At 43.5% G+C, this 18,574-nt stretch overlaps 1 protein-coding gene across 1 annotated transcript in view; it reads right to left on the bottom strand.

Moving 5' to 3' along the window:
• Positions 1 to 16,471: 16,471 nt before the first annotated feature.
• The window catches only part of LOC126335814 (uncharacterized), a 98,076-nt gene continuing 95,973 nt past the window's right edge, over positions 16,472 to 18,574 (bottom strand). Inside the window, exon 5 of the mRNA XM_049999279.1 lies at positions 16,472 to 17,607. Within this exon, the coding sequence (XP_049855236.1) occupies positions 17,212 to 17,607 (396 nt within the window). The 3' untranslated portion in view covers positions 16,472 to 17,211. The remainder of the gene's footprint in view (positions 17,608 to 18,574) is intronic.

Here is an 18,574-nt window from a genome sequence, read left to right on the forward strand (position 1 = left end):
TCGTTTCGTTTTGGATGCACCTTATCATTTTGAGATTTCGTAACAAGTGACTCTGTGTTTGCTTGCTACAAGTTAGTATCCATCCCGCGTTCTCGTTCTCTTCAAACCGATACTAAATTGCTGCGTCTCTCAGTGTGGCGGAGAAGGACGATTACCATAATTTATTTCTAGTGGAGTTTCCTTTTTTTGCTCGAAGATTTAGGTGTCAAAAAAATCTTTGCTGCGGAATAGTTATAGCAGAGCCAAATTCACACAAAACTGATAAAGATTTAGTGTCCACTCGTTCATTTTCAACAATTGAAAAGTGAGTGACCAGCTGGTTGCACAACAGCATCCTCAACTCTTTAGATCTACAATGATCAACCTGAACATTATAACCACCGACCTACTATCGATATAAACCCGTCGAGGCGATAGTAGCAGCACCTGTCGAGGAATGACTGATAATCAAATGATATACCCACGGTTCATGTAGTATGAGTGAGAATGATGTCCGTGTGTAGAATGGGAAAGGCGCGCGTCTATCTGAGTATGGCCAAGGGCACATTTTGATAGCCCGGAGGCTCGGCACGAACATCTGGGAAACTGCGCCACTTGTCGGGTGTTCGAGAAGAGCGTTTGTGAGTGTCAAAAAAAAAAAATGGTTCAAATGGGTCTTAGCACTATGGGACTCAACTGCTGTGGTCATCAGTCCCCCAGAACTTAGAACTACTTAAACCTAACTGACCTAAGGACATCACACACATCCATGCCCGAGGCAGGATTCGAACCTGCGACCGTAGCAGTCGCACGCTTCCGGACTGCGCGCCTAGAACCGCGAGACCACCGCGGCCGGCTTGTGAGTGTCTTCAGTACGCGGTGAAACCAAGGTGAAACCTCATCCGGACATCGTGGGGTTGGTCGACTACACCTCATTACAGATGTCGCACGTCATAGACTGGGCAGACTGGTAAATCAGGACAGGCGGTGAACTGTGGCGGGACTTTAATGTTGGTCAGAGTACAAGTGCTGAACACACAGTGCACCGAACACTCCAAACGATGGGCCTCTGCAGCTGACGATCCATGCTTGCTCCAGTGTCAATACCGCGACATCGGCAACTACGGCTGACATGACTATTGGCACAGAACGTTAGCGTTATGGAGAGACGTTGCGTGGTCTGACGAATCCCGATACCTTCTTCATGAAGCCAATGGGAGGCCACAAATCGGTCCTTTCCCAGGGAACGGCTCCTTGGCATCTATACTTCGGGAAGGAGACAAGTTGGTGGCGGTTCCATTATGCTCTGAGAAACATTCATGGATCCAGTGGAGCTCGTGCAAGGCACCATGACCGAGTACAAACATTCACAACGATCATGTTTCCTGTCTGCAGTGCCATTTTTTTACAAGATAATGCACCAGGTCACAAGGCCAGGAGAGTCGTGGTGTAGTTCGGGGAACACAGTAATAGTTCCAACTGATGTGTTGACCCCCACACCTCCTTCCCACCCGCTAGATTTCGACCCGATCGAACTTATCTGGGACGTGATTGATGGTGGCATCAGAGCTCCCTCTCCCTGGAATTACTAGATTTAACAAGAATTAAGTGACTTTTCCGCGCAAAAAAAAAAAAGAAAGAAAGAAAGAAAAAGGTTCAAATGGCTCTGAGCACTATGCGACTTAACTTCTCAGAACATCAGTCACCTAGAACTTAGAACTAATTAAACCTAACTAACCTAAGGACATCACTCACATCCTTGCCCGAGGCAGGATTTGAACCTGCGAATGCAGGGGTCGCTCGGCTCCAGGATGTAGCGCCTAGAACCGCACGACCACTCCGGCGGCTTTTGTGTGCAGATGTCGCGCCAACTCCGTCCAGCGACCTGCCAAGGTCTCATTGCTTCCATTCTAAGATGCGTCACCACTTAGCCACTTTCATCTGTGCCAAAGGTGGACATGCCAGTTATTAGGTAGGTAGTCCTAACGTTGGGACCGATCAGTGTGTTGTTATACACTGATAATACGAAGATTTTATATTCAAGAAACAGTTAACGTATGAACGTTCTGGATACACTTGCGAGACCGTACTGTGATTTAATCACAGATAGAAATTCGTAGTAATTATTTTCCGTGACAATGCAGATAATTACTTTAAGTTTGCACGAAGAAAACTATCATTGCTGTACGAGAGCGACACTGAAATATTTAGTAATGTATGATGGATCTCGTCTTTTCTATGCTCGGTGGACAGAGTGGATGAGGATTTGTGTGTTGGAAATGGAAAGGAACTCCCGTTTTGAAGAGCACGCGATAGTCGACCGACCGCCGTATCATCCTCAGTCATTCATCATCGGATGCGGTATGGAGGGGTATGGAGTCACCACACCGCTCTCTTGACTGTTGTCGACGTTTCGACTAATGAGCCACGCGAATTGGCACCGCTGTTTAGGGCGCCATGCACGAATTTCGTTGCCCCTCCCGCAAAAGATTCGAATCCTCCGTCGGGCATGCGTGTGTGTGTTGCTTTTAGCATTAGTTAGTTTAAGTACTATGTAAGTCTAGGGACTGATGACCTCAACACTTTGGCCTTAGGAATTAACATACATTTGAACATTTCTTCGAGCCGCTACCTCTCAATAGCGTATCTCCCTAATCGACATTACGTCTCAGTGTACTGCTGGGAAGACTTTTCTTCCCAGCAGTAACGGGAACCGAACTAGTGAAGCTGTCAGTTGTGTTGTTTGGCTATAAATTTTTGTCAAAGTACTTGGAAAGCAACGGGAAAGATACTTACATAAATTTTGTGGTGGCACTACTTATGGAAACATCAAAGAAGTACTATAAAAGAATCTGGTGCGGAGCATATACACACATCAAAAAACGTTTTGCATCAATTCGGTTACGAGAGCTCCGGAATCTGTACAGAAAATTGGAATAGAGATCAACATAAACATCATTTACGCCCTTTTATCGCTCATGGAAACCACACTTTGCATGCTGCACCACCATACAGCGAGACCTCCACAAGTGGTGGTCCAGATTGCTGTACACACCGGTACCTATAATGCCCAGTAGTACGTCCTCTTATACTGATGCGTGCCTGTATTCGTCTTGGCACACTATCCATTCGTTCATCAAGGCACTGTTGGTCCAGATTGTCCCAGTTCTCAACGGCGATTTGGCGTAGATCCCTCAGAGAGGTTGGTGGGTCACGACGTCCATAAATAATCCTTTTCAATCTATCCCAGGCGTGTTAGATAGGGTTCATGAGAACGTGCTGGTCACTCTATTCGAGCGATGTCGTTATCCTGGAGGAAGTCATTCCCAAGAAGTGCACGATGGGGGCGCACACGAAGTCGAATGCCTCGCCAATATGCTGCCGACACGGTTGCACTACCGGTCGGAGGATGGCATTCACGTATCGTACAGCCATTACGGCGCCTTCCGTGACCAACAGCTGTGCTCGTCGGCCTCAGATAATGCCACCACAAAACAGCAGGGAACCTTCACCTTGTTGCACTCGCTGGACAGTGTTTCTAAGGCGTTCAGCCTGACTGGGTTGCCTCCAAACATGTCTCTGATGATTGGTTGAAGGCATATACGACACTCATCGGTGAAGAGAATGTGATGCCGAGCTTCAGCAGTCCATTCGGCATGTTGTTGGGCCCATCTGTACCGCTCTGCATGGTCTCCTGGTTGCAAACGCGGACCTCGCCATGGGCGTCGGGAGTGAAGGTTCGCGTCATGAAGCCTATTGCGCACAGTTTGAGTCGCACACTCCGTTCTGTGGCTGGACGAAAAGCATTATTCAACTTAGTGGCGTTGCTGTCAGGGTTTCTCCGAGCCATAATCCGTAAGTATCGGCCAGCCAATGCAGTAGTAGCACTTGGGCAGCCTGAGCGATGCATGTCATCGGCAGTTTCTGTCTCTCTGTATCTCCTCCATGTCCGAACAACATCGCTTTGGTTCACTCCTAGACGCCTGGACATTTCCCTTGCTGTGTGCCCTTCCTGGCACAAAGTAACAATGGGTTATTGACCGTGTAGGCATGGTTGAAATACAGAGAGCTCGAGCCGTGTATCTACTTCCTGGTGGAATGACTGGAACGGATCGGCTGTCGAACCCAATGGTTCCAATGGCTCTGAGCAATATAGGACGTAACATCTCTGGTCATCAGTCCTCTAGAACTCAGAACTACTTATACCTAACTAACCTCAGGACATCACACACATCCATGCCCGAAAAAGGATTCGAACCTGCGACAGTAGCGGTCGCGCGGTTCCAGACTGTAGCGCCTAGAACCGCTTGGCCACAACGTCCGGCGGCTGTTGGATCCCCTCCGTTTGATAGGCGCTTCTCATGTATGGTTGTTTACATCAATGGGCGGGTTTAGTGACATCTCTGAACAGTCAAAGGGACTGTGTCTGTGATAGAACATCCACAGTCAACGTCTATCTTCAGTAGTTCTGTGAACCGGAGTGACATAAAACTTTTTTTTGATGTGTGTATTTCAAAGATGTAAGTTTACAAATCATTGTGAAGCTCTCAATAACTTAAGGATGTAAATTCCTGTTTGATTGTTATTTTTTATTTCATATAATAATAACGAATCTAATTTTAAACTCCTATGCTGTTACTTTTTCTCCATCCATTGTTCCGAAGAAGAAGGTTCATAGATTTGATTTTGTTTCATTGTTTACAGCAGATAATATGCATTACAACACGTGTTTCAGTTTCTAGGCTATTCCATTAGTTTATACATTGGATTATATTTTGGATAATTTTTAGAAAACTCTTTCTGTGGCTCGATAATTCATCTGTTGCTGAACAACAGTTGGTAGGTGAAGTTAATTAGATATAGCAGAGACTTGAAACATCCCAAGTGGATGCCTGAATTCAAGCAAGTTGACAGCGATAGATCTGCACGATTGAAAATATCGATAAAAAACACAATGTAGTATTGATCGAACGGAGTTTAAAAGAGTATAAAATAATTGACGTTATGTGGAAGGAAGCACACGCAGCATCAGATATGGAAACTTAAAAAAAAAGTTTGCTGTAGAAACAGTCCACAATATATCAGCAATTATGGGACCGTTTTAGCAACAGCTTAAATGATTTAGTTGGTCAGTTAGTTACTTTAGGTGTGTTCCATTTGGATGTTGCAGGGCATGTAATGTAAAAGATATGTGGCATTTGAGCATGAACTGCTGGTACAATCATAACATTTCCTAGTCTGGCATTCACTGACCCTCTACTATTCCCGTAGCACAATTTTTGGCATTCAAAGAAGATGCTGTGACACACGTAGACGGGTATTCTGCGAACGTTCCAGAATCGTGATTCAAGAATGGGGACATGTTTAGGAAAAACGTTGGTCGGAGTCAAATGACTAACAAGAGATTTATGTAAACGAATCTGTTCTGACAGACTGTAACATATTCTCCTCAACTTCGTATAGAATCTTTAATTTGACAGGGGATTTAACCACGGATATAAAAAACATTTGGATGGAGAAAGCCATTTGGTGAATCTGAAGTTACAAGACAATGCCTAAAACCGGTGATCGTTATTAAACCCTGGCATCGTCAAATGTAAGAAGTAACTCCTGAAAACCTCTGTAAGGCCAAATACAAGATCAGTCGCATGTCTGTCATGGACGGCTTTATCCCATTTTTGTTGCTGATATATGTTAGACAAGAAAATGAGCGTTGGCAGAAACCCTAAATGAAGCTCACACATGATACATAGGTAATAAAAGTGACACAAGTCAAAAAACGGAAATTTCTACTTTGTCACTGAAAACGACGTGTGAAGGACCACTACGTAAACGAAAAATATAATGGTATTTAGTGCGAACAATACTTATCTGAAATTTGATGGAAATTTATGCTGTTTCAGTTCAGGTTTCATAGAGTAAATTCTTTAAGTTGCGTTTCTCATGTATCGCATTTTATATTTGTGTCACTGTTCTTGCCGGAGTGCGATGCGATAAAAAGTGTCTTTATTTTGGATAACATCTGAAGCCTCAGTGGTTAATAATTTACTAACCGTATTGGGTTTATTATCTTGTACCTTGATATGGAGCTTAGTACCTAACAGTTCTTCTAGTTTCCCAACAACCTACTGTGTAATACTGATTCGTAAATTTTGCTAAATATACCAAAAAATTGTTAAATACAGTCAGTTTCGTCATAACTAAACAGTATACAATTACACTAATTATGCAGAAGTCCAGTTATTTGTTATAAAAGTATGTTGTTGTGGTCTTCAGTCCAGAGACTGGTTAGATGCAGCTCTCCTTGCTACTCTATCCTGTGCAACCTTCTTCACCTCACAGTACCTACTGCGAAATACATCATTCTGAATTTGCTTACTGTATTCATCTCTTGGTCTCCCTCTCCGATTTTTACCCTTCACACTGCCCTCCAATACTAAGTTGGTGATCCGTTGATGCCTGAGAACATGTCCTACCTACAGATCCCTTCTTATAGTCAAGTTGTGCCACTAATTTCTCTTCTCCCCAATTCTATTCAATATCTCCTCATTAGTTACGTAATCTACCCATCTAATCTTCAGCATTCTTCTGCAGCACCACATTTCGAAAGCTTCTATTCTCTTCTTGTCCAAACTACACTCCTGGAAATGGAAAAAAGAACACATTGACACCGGTGTGTCAGACCCACCATACTTGCTCTGGACACTGCGAGAGGGCTGTACAAGCAATGATCACACGCACGGCACAGCGGACACACCAGGAACCGCGGTGTTGGCCGTCGAATGGCGCTAGCTGCGCAGCATTTGTGCACCGCCGCCGCCAGTGTCAGCCAGTTTGCCGTGGCATACGGAGCTCCATCGCAGTCTTTAACACTGGTAGCATGCCGCGACAGTGTGGACGTTAACCGTATGTGCAGTTGACGGACTTTGAGTGAGGGCGTATAGTGGGCATGCGGGAGGGCGGGTGGACGTACCGCCGAATTGCTCAACAAGTGGGGCGTGAGGTCTCCACAGTACATCGATGTTGTCGTCAGTGGTCAACGGAAGGTGCACGTGCCCGTCGACCTGGGACCGGACCGCAGCGACGCACGGATGCACGCCAAGACCGTAGGATCCTACGCAGTGCCGTAGGGGACCGCACCGCCACTTTCCAGCAAATTAGGGACACTGTTACTCCTGGGGTTTCGGCGGGGACCATTCGCAACCGTCTCCAAGAAGCTGGGCTACGGTCCCGCACACCGTTAAGCCGTCTTCCGCTCACGCCCCAACAGCCCGCCTCCAGTGGTGTCGCGACAGGCGTGAATGGAGGGACGAATGGAGACGTGTCGTCTTCAGCGATGAGAGTCGCTTCTGCCTTGGTGCCAATGATGGCCGTATGCGTGTTTGGCGCCGTGCAGGTAAGCGCCACAATCAGGACTGCATACGACCGAGGCACACAGGGCCAACACCCGGCATCATGGTGTGGGGAGCGATCTCCTACACTGGCCGTACACCTCTGGTGATCGTCGAGGGGACACTGAATAGTGCACGGTACATCCAAATCGTCATCGAACCCATCGTTCTACCATTCCTAGACCGGTAAGGGAACTTGCTGTTCCAACAGGACAATGCACGTCCGCATGTATCCCGTGCCACCCAACGTGCTCTAGAAGGTGTAAGTCAACTACCCTGGCCAGCAAGATCTCCGGATCTATCCCCCATTGAGCATGTTTGGGACTGGATGAAGCGTCGTCTCACGCGGTCTGCACGTCCAGCACGAACGCTGGTCCAACTGAGGCGCCAGGTGGAAATGGCATGGCAAGCCGTTCCACCGGACTACATCCAGCATCTCTACGATCGTCTCCATGGGAGAATAGCAGATTGCATTGCTGCGAAAGGTGGATATATACTGTACTAGTGCCGACATTGTGCATGCTCTGTTGCCTGTGTCTATGTGCCTGTGGTTCTGTCAGTGTGATCATGTGATGTATCTGACCCCAGGAACATGTCAAAGTTTCCCCTTCCTGGGACAATGAATTCACGGTGTTCTTATTTCAATTTCCAGGAGTGTATTTATCGTCCATGTTTCACTTCCATACATGGCTACACTCCATACAAATAGTTTCAGAACCGGCTTCTTGACACTAAAATCAATACCCGATGTTAACTAATTTCTCTTCTTCAGAAACACCTTCCCTGCCAATGCCAGTCTACATTTTATATCCTCTCTACTTCGAACATCAATTACTTTGCCCCCCAAATAGCAAAACTCATTTACTACTTTAATTGTCTCATTTCCAAATCTAATTCCGTCAGCATCATCCGATTCAATTCGAGTATATTCCATTATCCTCGGTTTGCTTTTGTTGATGTTCATCTTATATCCTCCTTTCAAGACACTGTCCATTCCGTTCAACTTCTCTTACAGTTCCATTGCTGTCTCTGACTCATCGGTAAACCTCAAAGTTTTTATTCCTTCTCCATGGATTTTAATTCCTATTCCAAATTTTTATTTTGTTTCCTTTACTGCTTTCTCTATATACAGATTGAATAACATCGGGTATAGGCTACAGCCCTGTCATACTCCCTTCCCAACCACTGCTTCCCATTCATGCCCCTCGACTCTTATAACTGCCATCTGGTTTCTGTGCAAATTGTAAATATCCTTTCGCTCACAATATTTGATCCTGCCACCTTCAGAATTTGAAATAGAGTATTCCAGTCAACATTGTCTAAAGCTTTCTCTAAGTCTATAAATGCTTATGTCGTAGGTATGCCTTTCCTTAATCTATCTTCTGAGATAAGTGGTAGTCAGTATTGCCTCACGTGTTCCAACATTTCTACGGAATCCAAATTTATCTTCCCCGAGGTCAGCTTCTACCAGTTTCTCCATTCGTCTGTAAATAATTTTTGTTATTGTTTTGCAGCCGAGACTTACTAAACTGATATTTCGGTAATTTTCACATATGCCAACACCTGCTTTCTTTGGGATTGGAACTACTATATTCTTCTTGAAGGCTGAGGGTATTTCGCCTTTGTCATACATCTTGCTCACCAGATGCTGTGTTGTATGGACCTAACCTACTAGGATACCAATAGCAACGTAGAAAAACCTCACTACACCAGTAAGCACGAAATTCGTGCTGTTTGTCGTCAGACACATCACGAACATCTACTATAAATGCGTGTTTTACATCCATCGTTGAACGTGTAATACTTCACGTTCTGTCGACGGAAATTGAAGCAGTTTTAGCTCCAGCATACTGCCTTGTATGCTGTTAGATTAACGAAACGGAAAATGTCACATTGATAAGAATGCCACTATCACAAGCGGAACTCCAGCGCTTATATCGCTGTCAGCAATTTTTTGTCATGCCTTTTGCGTTAGAATTTCATTGTCTCACTCTTTTCAGAAAATTAAGGCTTCATTTCTACTCATTTACAATAAGAGCTAACCTTCTGTAGAACGCAAAACCAAAATAAGGCTACAATGTTAAACGTTCGGCAGAGAATCAATACTTATTTCTACGATTTGCTCAAAATGAAACAACAAGAGCGTGTCGTATAAATACTGTCATTGATTGTTCGAGGTTTTACCAAGGGTCTCTTCCTTATATTGTATGAGGTTGCAATGGAAATAGTAATCACCTACATAATTTGTCATTAGAGACATAAATAAGACTAAAAATTATAGGAAAATTATTATTTGGGATATTTCGGGAAAACACACACATGGAGGGTGTTCCAGGAGGAATGGCCAGTAGTCAAGCATATAGTGGGAGCGTTCCTTTGCAGCAATAAACGTAATGTTTGTGTATGCCATACTCTGAATGGTTTCCAAGACAGAAAACGTTTAATGTACACTTTATGTCATTTTAGAAAGTAAGTGATGGGGAGATATTACTTGCAATCTTTTTCGGAAAATTTGTTTGTTCAACCGCTTGAGGACGTTCCTTTGACCACGTGGACTGCAACGTACTCCCAACATAACTGAGCCGTTCCACATTTTATCAGATGTGTGAGGAAACATGTCAACGGCACTAACCTTAACGACTTGATTGGTCGTTGTAGTACAATAACTGGCCACCAAGATTGCAAAACCTTACGCCTTTCTTTTTTCTGGGGCTGGATGAAGCCTGAAATGTGCAAAAAAAAGTGAAAATGTTAGATAAAGTTCTTGTTCACATCATGGACTCTGCTGCCCACTTCAGGGTATGTACAGAGGCATTCAGACAAGTAACAAAACTTCTGCCACAAGATGTCCCCCAAGGACGCACAAATACATTGTAGTTGTCGGTGGGATATTCGCACATTTATTGAGAACTGCACAACAGCTGTAATGTTAGTTGTACGATAATGCTTAGACATAAACATGTTAGAAATCACAGGGCTGTGACAGTTGGGGTCCCTAGCTCGACCTAACGTCAGGACAGCGTGCCCTGAGACACCAGACACAAAGCCGCCACGGGACCCGATGAGCCCTAGCACATAGCGCGGTGGCTACAGAGCTCCTACAGTGGCTAACGGCCGCCACAGTGCTGGAGACATCAACCGTGCTATAGCCGCCCCACCCTGAGCCACGGAGCCTGCAGGACGGCTCTTGCGGGAACAGTAGTGTTACGCCACGGCTGGACCACACTGCTCCCTGTCGCCACTGCAGGATATCACGCCTCCACAACAACTAGATACATCACCCACACTGTTGCTGTTTGAAATATATCCCGGCAGAGAGCAGCAATAAACGAATTTGGAAGCACAAAACTAGTCTACTGACTCCAGTCCTGTTCCAGTCAAATTTATGACTCAATACTTGTTATTAAAACTTCCATTTGTGCACTTAAAAATAATCCTCACCACATTGTAACCAGCGACTTCATGATTACAATGCCATTGCACTGCACGCTAATGTTATCGACTATTTCGTTAAAAAGCCACAACTAGTTCTTACTTACGTGCGCTCAGAAATCTTCGAAGACGAGTTACTGCATTAGGAAATTCATGTTTGGGTAGTGACCTTCAAATTCTTTAAGTATGAAGAAATTCAGAGAGCCACTCTATAAGGTCCCCTAGTGGGTCTCTTCAACAGAATACAAAGAAACTGACGATGAAGATGACGTCCACAGAGAAGATCCGTACCCAAAGACTAGAAAGTTGCAAGGGTCATATTCAAAAGAGGTAATACACAAAATTACAAGCCCTTATCGTTAACAGCGATATGCAGCAACATTTTGGGACATATATTGTGTTCAAACATTATGAATTACCTCGAAGAAAACTGTCTATTGACATACAGTCAACATGGGTTCTGAAAACATCGTTCCTGTGAGGCACAACTAGCTCTTCATTTACATGAAGTGCTGAGTGCTATTGACAAGGGAGTTCAGATCGATTCCGTATTTCTGGATGGCTTTTGACACTGTACCACACAAGACTTGTAGTGAAATTGCGTGTTTATGGAATATCATCTCAGTTAATTGACTGTATTTGTGATTTCCTGTCAGAGAGGTCACAGTTCGTAGTAATTGACCGAAAGTCATCGAGTAAAACAGAAGTTATTTCTGGCGTTCCCCAAGGTAGTGTTGTGGGCCCTTTGCTGTCCCTTATCTATACAAACGATTTGGGAGACAATCTGAGTAGCCGTCTTATGTTGTTTGCAGATGACGCTGTCGTTTACCGACTAATAAAGTCATCAGAAGATCAAAATAAATTGCAAAACCATTAGAAAAGATATCTGAATGGTGAAAAAATTGGCAGTTGATCCTAAATAATGAAAAGACTGAGGTTCAAAGTTGGTTCAAATAGCTCTGATCACTATGCGACTTAACATCTATGGTCATCAGTCCCCTAGAACTTAGAACTACGTAAACCTAACTAACCTAAGGGCATCACACAACACCCAGTCATCACGAGGCAGAGAAAATCCCTGACCCCGCCTGGGAATCGAACCCGGGAACCCGGGCGTGGGAAGCGAGAACGTTACCGCACGACCACGAGCTGCGTACAAAAGTGTGAGACTAACCAAAGACTGCGTTTTATTGGCACGTCACTTAGGAAATGTAAGAGATCTACCAAGGAGACTGGCTACAGTACGCTTATCCGTCCTCTTTTAGAATGCTGCTGCGCGGTGTGGGATCCTTAACAGATAGAACTGACGGAGTACATCGAAAAGGTTTAGACAAGTGCAACACGTTTTGTATTATCGCGAAATATGGGAGAGAGTGTCACAGAAATGATACAGGATTTGGGCTACACATCATTAAAAGAAAGGCGTTTTCGTTGCGACGGAATCTTCTCATGAAATTCCAATCACCAACTTTCTCCTCCGAATGCGAAAATACTTTGTTGTATTTTGTTGACATCGACCTACATAGGGAGAAACGGTAACCACGATAAAATAAGGGAAATCAGAACTCGTACGATAAAATATAGGTGTTCGTTCGTCCGCGCGCTATACGAGATTGGAATAATAGAGAATTGTGAAGGTGGTTCGATCAACCGCCTGCCAGGCATTTAACTGTGATTTGCAGAGTATCCATGTAGATGTAGAGATACTGATGTGTAGCACAGGCTAACTCATGTCGCGGCTACACCAAATTTCCCATTAACGGTCTTCCGAGCTGCGGCTGTTGTGATAACCTCTGCCTGTCTGTCTGGTACACATTCTTCAGATGACCCCGCAAGAAAGAGAACGAATTAGTCACGAAACAGTGCCTCCTCTTCATATTCGCTTACCAGCACGTACGACGTACTTAATCATGAGAAAAATGTTTTCATACTCGAAGTACACTTTACACAGAGATCAAATTAGATAGTTTCCAACAAAGAAGGGAATATTTCTCTCAGTAGGATATCCCTTATTCTTGCAGTGAAGTGGGGAAAGGGTAGATGGTAGCGTATTGGTCAATTACTGACTATGACCAACCACGAGTTCACTACAAATCTATGGCGAAGGTTCTTCACGATTGTAAAGTGACAGTTTCAACGGACTGTACATGAGTCCTGAGCTTTCGGCATTTGGTAAAACACCCTTGATCCTAGAAAAGTCCATGAATAGGGAAGTGAGAATAGCCTCCACAGGGTTGCCTCAACACAACGCTAGGTGCGAATTCAACAAGTTAAAGATAGCATTTTCTGTAATATCAGAGATGTAGCTGCTCTTCCAGTAATATTTTGAGTAACTTGGAGAACATGCTGGCTTCTCTAGTCGAGCGATGACGTTATCCTGAAGGAAGTCATTCAGAAGATGTACACGATGAGGGCGCGAATTTTCGTCCATGTATACGAATGTCTCGCCAGTATGTTGCCGATACGGTTGCACTATCGATCGTAGGATGGCATTCACGTATCGTACAGCCGTTACGGCGCCTTCAATGACCAACAACGGCGTACGTCAGCGCCACATAAGGCCACCCCAAAACACCAAGCAACCTCCACGTTGTTGCACTCGCTGGACAGTGTGTCTAAGGCGTTCAGCCTGACCGGGTTGCCTCCAAAAACGTCTCCGACGATTGCCTGGTTGAAGGAATATGCAACACTCATCGGTGAAGAGAACGTGATGCCAATCCTGAGCAGTCCGTTCGGCATGTTGATGGGCCCATCTGTATCACGTTGCATGGAGTCATGGTTGTAAACATCGACCTCGCCATGGACTTCGGGAGTGAAGTTGCGCATCATGCAACAGTTTGAGTCGTAACACGACGTCCTGTGGCTGCACGAAACGCATTATTCATCATGATGTCTTTTCTGTCAGGGTCCCTCCGAGCAATAATCCGTGGGTACCGGTTATCCACTGCAGTAATAGCCCTTGGGAGGCCTGAGCGAGGCATGTCATCGACAGTGTCTCTTTGTGTCTCCTCCATGTCCGAATATCATCGCTTTGGTTCACTGCGAGACACCTGGACACATCCTGGCCCAAAGTAACAATGCGGACGCGATCGAACCGCTGTATTGACCGTCTAGGCATGGTTGAACTACAGACAACACGAACCGTGTACGTCTTTCCTGATCAGCTGTCGGACCCCCTCCGTCTAATAGGCACCATACAGCGAGACCTTCACAGGTGGTGGTCCAGATGGCTGTACACACCGGTACCTCTAGTACCCAGCAGCACGTCCTCTTGCAAAGATGCATTGTTGTTTACATATTTGGGTTCAAATGGCTCTGAGCACTATGGGACTTAACATCTGAAGCCATAAATCCCCTAGAACTTAGAACTACTTAAATCTAACTAACCTAAGGACGTCACACACCCATGCCCGAGGCAGGTTTCGAACCTGCGACAGTAGCGTTCGCGCGGTTCGAGACTGAAATCTCTGAACAGCCGAAGGGGCTGTGTCTGTGATAAAATATGCACAGTCAACGTCTATCTTCAGTAGTTCTGGGAACTGGGGTGGTGTAAACATATACAACAGAAAGTAAACATTACATCATGCATTTTGCAAACTATCGTGAGTTTTCAATGCTAACAGAGCAGAATGTGGTAGAGCGGTGGCGTAACACTACGGTTTCTGCAAGCAACTCCTCCAGGCTTGGTGGTTAAGATAGCGGCCCTCAGACGAAACTGACATCTCCAGCACTGTGGCAGCCGTTACCGCTGTGGGAGCGCTGTAGCCAACGTGCTGTGTGCTAGGGCTCAGCGGGTCCCGTGGCGGCATTGTATCCCGTGTCTCCGGGCAGCCTGTCCTGACGTTAGGTCGAACTACAGACCCCATACAGCATTCTGGACGGCCCCGTACTGTCACAGCCTGTGCTGATACTGCTGCAGTACTAACACAAGAGTATATCCCTACAAAATTACTTGGGTTTTTACATGCTTACGTCTTACGCGACTCACCCTATATAACTAACAAATCCAAGAAGAAATTGTTCACTAACTAATCTACCTGTAGTAGTTATGTAACCTAACAAGCATCAGCTCGTAAAGCACTCTAACAATCAATGCTGACATAAATTAGATCTGCATGGACTGAACATGTCGAGTTTTCCAGAAGAGAGATTCTCATGTGGAAAGTTACTAAAACAGGGAGCACCACACGTGGACGCAGAACTTGAATTTCAATACCAACTCCCCTTCCCCAGGTGGTGTTGGTGAAGGGATATCTACATCTACTATTTCCTGTCTTATTTTATTCTCTTTTTAAATGATACCATAAATTTATAATTTGCTACTTCTAAATTCCTGTATTTTTCTTCAAAAGATAACACCAAAGTGCAGACAAAAAAATTCCACACAGCCCCACCTCCACGTAGTGCTGTATGGACAACAGAGCACGTGGCTTCAACTGCGTAGCACATGTTGTCTGTGCTGTGGTGGTCATGAGTACTGGCTAAGAGATCTGTGTGGAGCACTATGGCCTGCATAATAAGATGCCAGACCCTATTGCTCACAATGCAGTTTGAAAAAAATAAGGCCAGCACATTTGCCATTATTTAGTTTCTTAAGCACACTTACAGAGCAAATTATTTACAGTTTTATTGTAACATTCAGCTAATTACTGAATAAAGTTGTTTTCCTTTCATAACTAAAAATTTCTAGTAAACCCCAGACGACCTGATCTTCTGCAGAATGACGTCGTATATATGCTCAGCGATAAGAAGTTTCGTACGCTACACTTTCAGCCGAATCAGAAAAATGTGGAATGCAGGAAACCTGTGTGGAACGTAATACCCACATTATTGAACGCAACAAACAAGCCGCCACATCTGTAGCTTAAGGGAGAACCACAAAGACATGATAATAAATAGTCAAAAGCAATCAAACTGTTTCCCAAAGCACAAGAAACCAATTCCATAACTGCTGATAAATATGATCCACAAACAACAAGAATCTTCAACACATTCGCTTTCGGAGCAAAAATAATTACATCTACAAAAAAAAATCGAGCATTAGAAAGCCGAATGAAGTGTAAGAATCGACGAATCGTTGGACTCTGAAAATTTTTAAGTGTCAAGGTAAGTACCCGTGATAATAAAAACAGACATCATAAATATAAGCTTCTCAAGCATGAAAAATGTGTTAATGTTCTCTTGCTTTCAGCGGAATAAGCTGTAGATACATACACATTCGAAAGTATTTCTTCACCATAAACTGCAGCTCCTGTCACTGAATCAGTGAGATTTGGGTATTTTACGTGTGTTCCACCATAATTCATGTCGCTTGATAATTTTCTAACTCATGGAACGCAAAAATCTGACAACTATTTCGTTAATTAGGTAAAAAATAATTTAAAACAAACACTGCCCATAAGATACATGTGACTGACTGCTTTCTCACTATTTGGAGCGCTAGTCTCGCTCCAGCTGTATAGCGGTAGCAACTTCCGGACTAAAGAGCGTCGTGACTGTATGTATTAGATGGTGGTATAACTACTGCTGTTATTGTGTCTTCTTGTAAATAAGATCAGGACGAATGTAAATGACAATTAAATAATTTCTAGTTTACTTCTAGATACATAGATACATTTTTTTTCTGTTGTATGAAGAATGGCAATGATAGTAGCTAAAGAACACAGAGATATGTTTTCATTTATTTAATACACGTTTCAATAGCAACGATCAAATAATTTTTATACTAATATTGTTTAATAATATTGCCTACAAACTTTTTAAAATAATATTAGTAGCATGAAAATATATATATAGTTTTCCACAATTGACTTTAAAAAAAAATAAGTTAACATTCTTTGATATAGCTTTTACAATAATAACTTTTTTTGGTTGCTGAATGATGCAACCAGTCACAATAATTTTTAAATGTTTTATTTTAGTGCCATAAACCGGTTTCGGGCTACAATGTCCATCTAATACTTTTAGTTAACCAGTTGGTTTAACTGACAGCATGTCGTCTGCTCCCATACTGCACAAAAATATTTTAGTATTTGATGCCACTTCATAAGTTGTTTCATTAATGAAAATACGTTAAAATGCTTGCATTTATTTATATGTGAAGCAAAATAGTTGTGTTTGCTTACGTAAATTCCAGCACATTGCGATTTGTTTCGTTGTGGTCTATGTGGTTTTCCAGGTCGATGTATATGTTGTTGAATTCTGTACAGTACACATATTGTAATTAAAATATAGCATTAGTCTCACTCTTCAAATACAAAACCTCGAGAAGCAAATACTGATTGATCATGTAATAGCATAGGTTTGTTGCTGCAAGACTAAGTTTCAGTGAGATGGAAGGATGTCTAAGGTTACCATTTAAAAATTGTTAAATAATGTCAACTATAATAGGTGTGCGTGTTACAAATGTTCATAAAATTCCTTTACTGTCAAAAAATGGTGTGAGGTATTTCATGTAGGATAACGAATCAGGATTTCTGAAGATCCTTCCGAAAGCTTCTTCGGCGTGTCCTGGGTCAGTGAACGATTTCGTAAACTCTGCACCGTACTTTTCAGTCGCCAGAGCAAAGCTGCTCATGGTGCTGAAGAGAAATCCTATGACTAGACAGCGGTCCATTTCCCGCTTTAGCTCCTCTAGAGTGAAGACCTCAGCTTCCTCCTGCATTCCCAGGCGCCGTAGGATGTCCACCAGCGTGTTGTGGTACTCGCCCAAAAGGTCATCTATGTGGTGGCGGTGGACTTCCTCACTAGCGCTTGCGTACAAGAAGTACTGCAGGTCCGTGGCTGGGCTGGTCACGTATGACACCTGAAACACCGCCATGACACTAGCTTAGAGTAAAGATGTCATAATTTAACTATTCATCACCAACTCACACTATTGGATGTACTAGCTATTCGCAGACAATTCTATTACGATAAATGACCAAATATGGAAGAAATCTTCTAGAAAGTTGAGTCCATTTAAAGTTGCAGTAGCAAGCAGGAAACCTCTTGTTTTAGTTATTTAGTTTGTTAGATGTTTATATGGTTCACAAATGATTTGTACAACTAATCTTAGTGACATGGAACGAGTCATTTTATACTCTTATTGTTGTTGTTGTGGTCTACAGTCCTGAGACTGGTTTGATGCAGCTCTCCATGCTACTCCATCCTGTGCAAGATTCTTCATCTCCCAGTACCTACTGGAACCTACATCCTTCTGAATCTGCTTAGTGTATTCATCTCTTGGTCTCCCTCTATGATTTTTACCCTCCACGCTACCCTCCAATACTAAATGGGTGATCCCATGATGCCTCAGAACATGTCCTACCAACCGATCCCTTCTTCTAGTCAAGCTGTGCCACAGACTTCTCTTCTCCCCAATCCTATTCAGTGCCTCGTCATTAGTTATGTGATCTACCCATCTAACCTTCAGCATTCTTCTGTAGCACCACATTTCGAAAGCTTGTGTACTCTTCGTGTCCAAACTATTTATCGTCCATGTTTCACATACACACATGGTTACACTACATACAAATACTTTCATAAACGACTTCCTGACACTTAAATCTACATTCGATGTTAACAAATTTCTTTTCTTCAGAAACGCTTTCCTTGCCATTGCCAGTCTACATTTTATATCCTCTCTACTTCGACCATCATCAGTTATTTTGCTCCCAAAATAGCAAAACTCTTTTATTACTTTAAGTGTCTCATTTCCTAATCTAATGCCCTCAGCATCACCCGACTTAGTTCGACTACATTCCATTATCCTCGTTTTGATTTTGTTGATG

Source organism: Schistocerca gregaria, chromosome 2 (genome assembly GCF_023897955.1).
Source record: "Schistocerca gregaria isolate iqSchGreg1 chromosome 2, iqSchGreg1.2, whole genome shotgun sequence".
Classification (NCBI taxonomy): domain Eukaryota; kingdom Metazoa; phylum Arthropoda; class Insecta; order Orthoptera; family Acrididae; genus Schistocerca; species Schistocerca gregaria.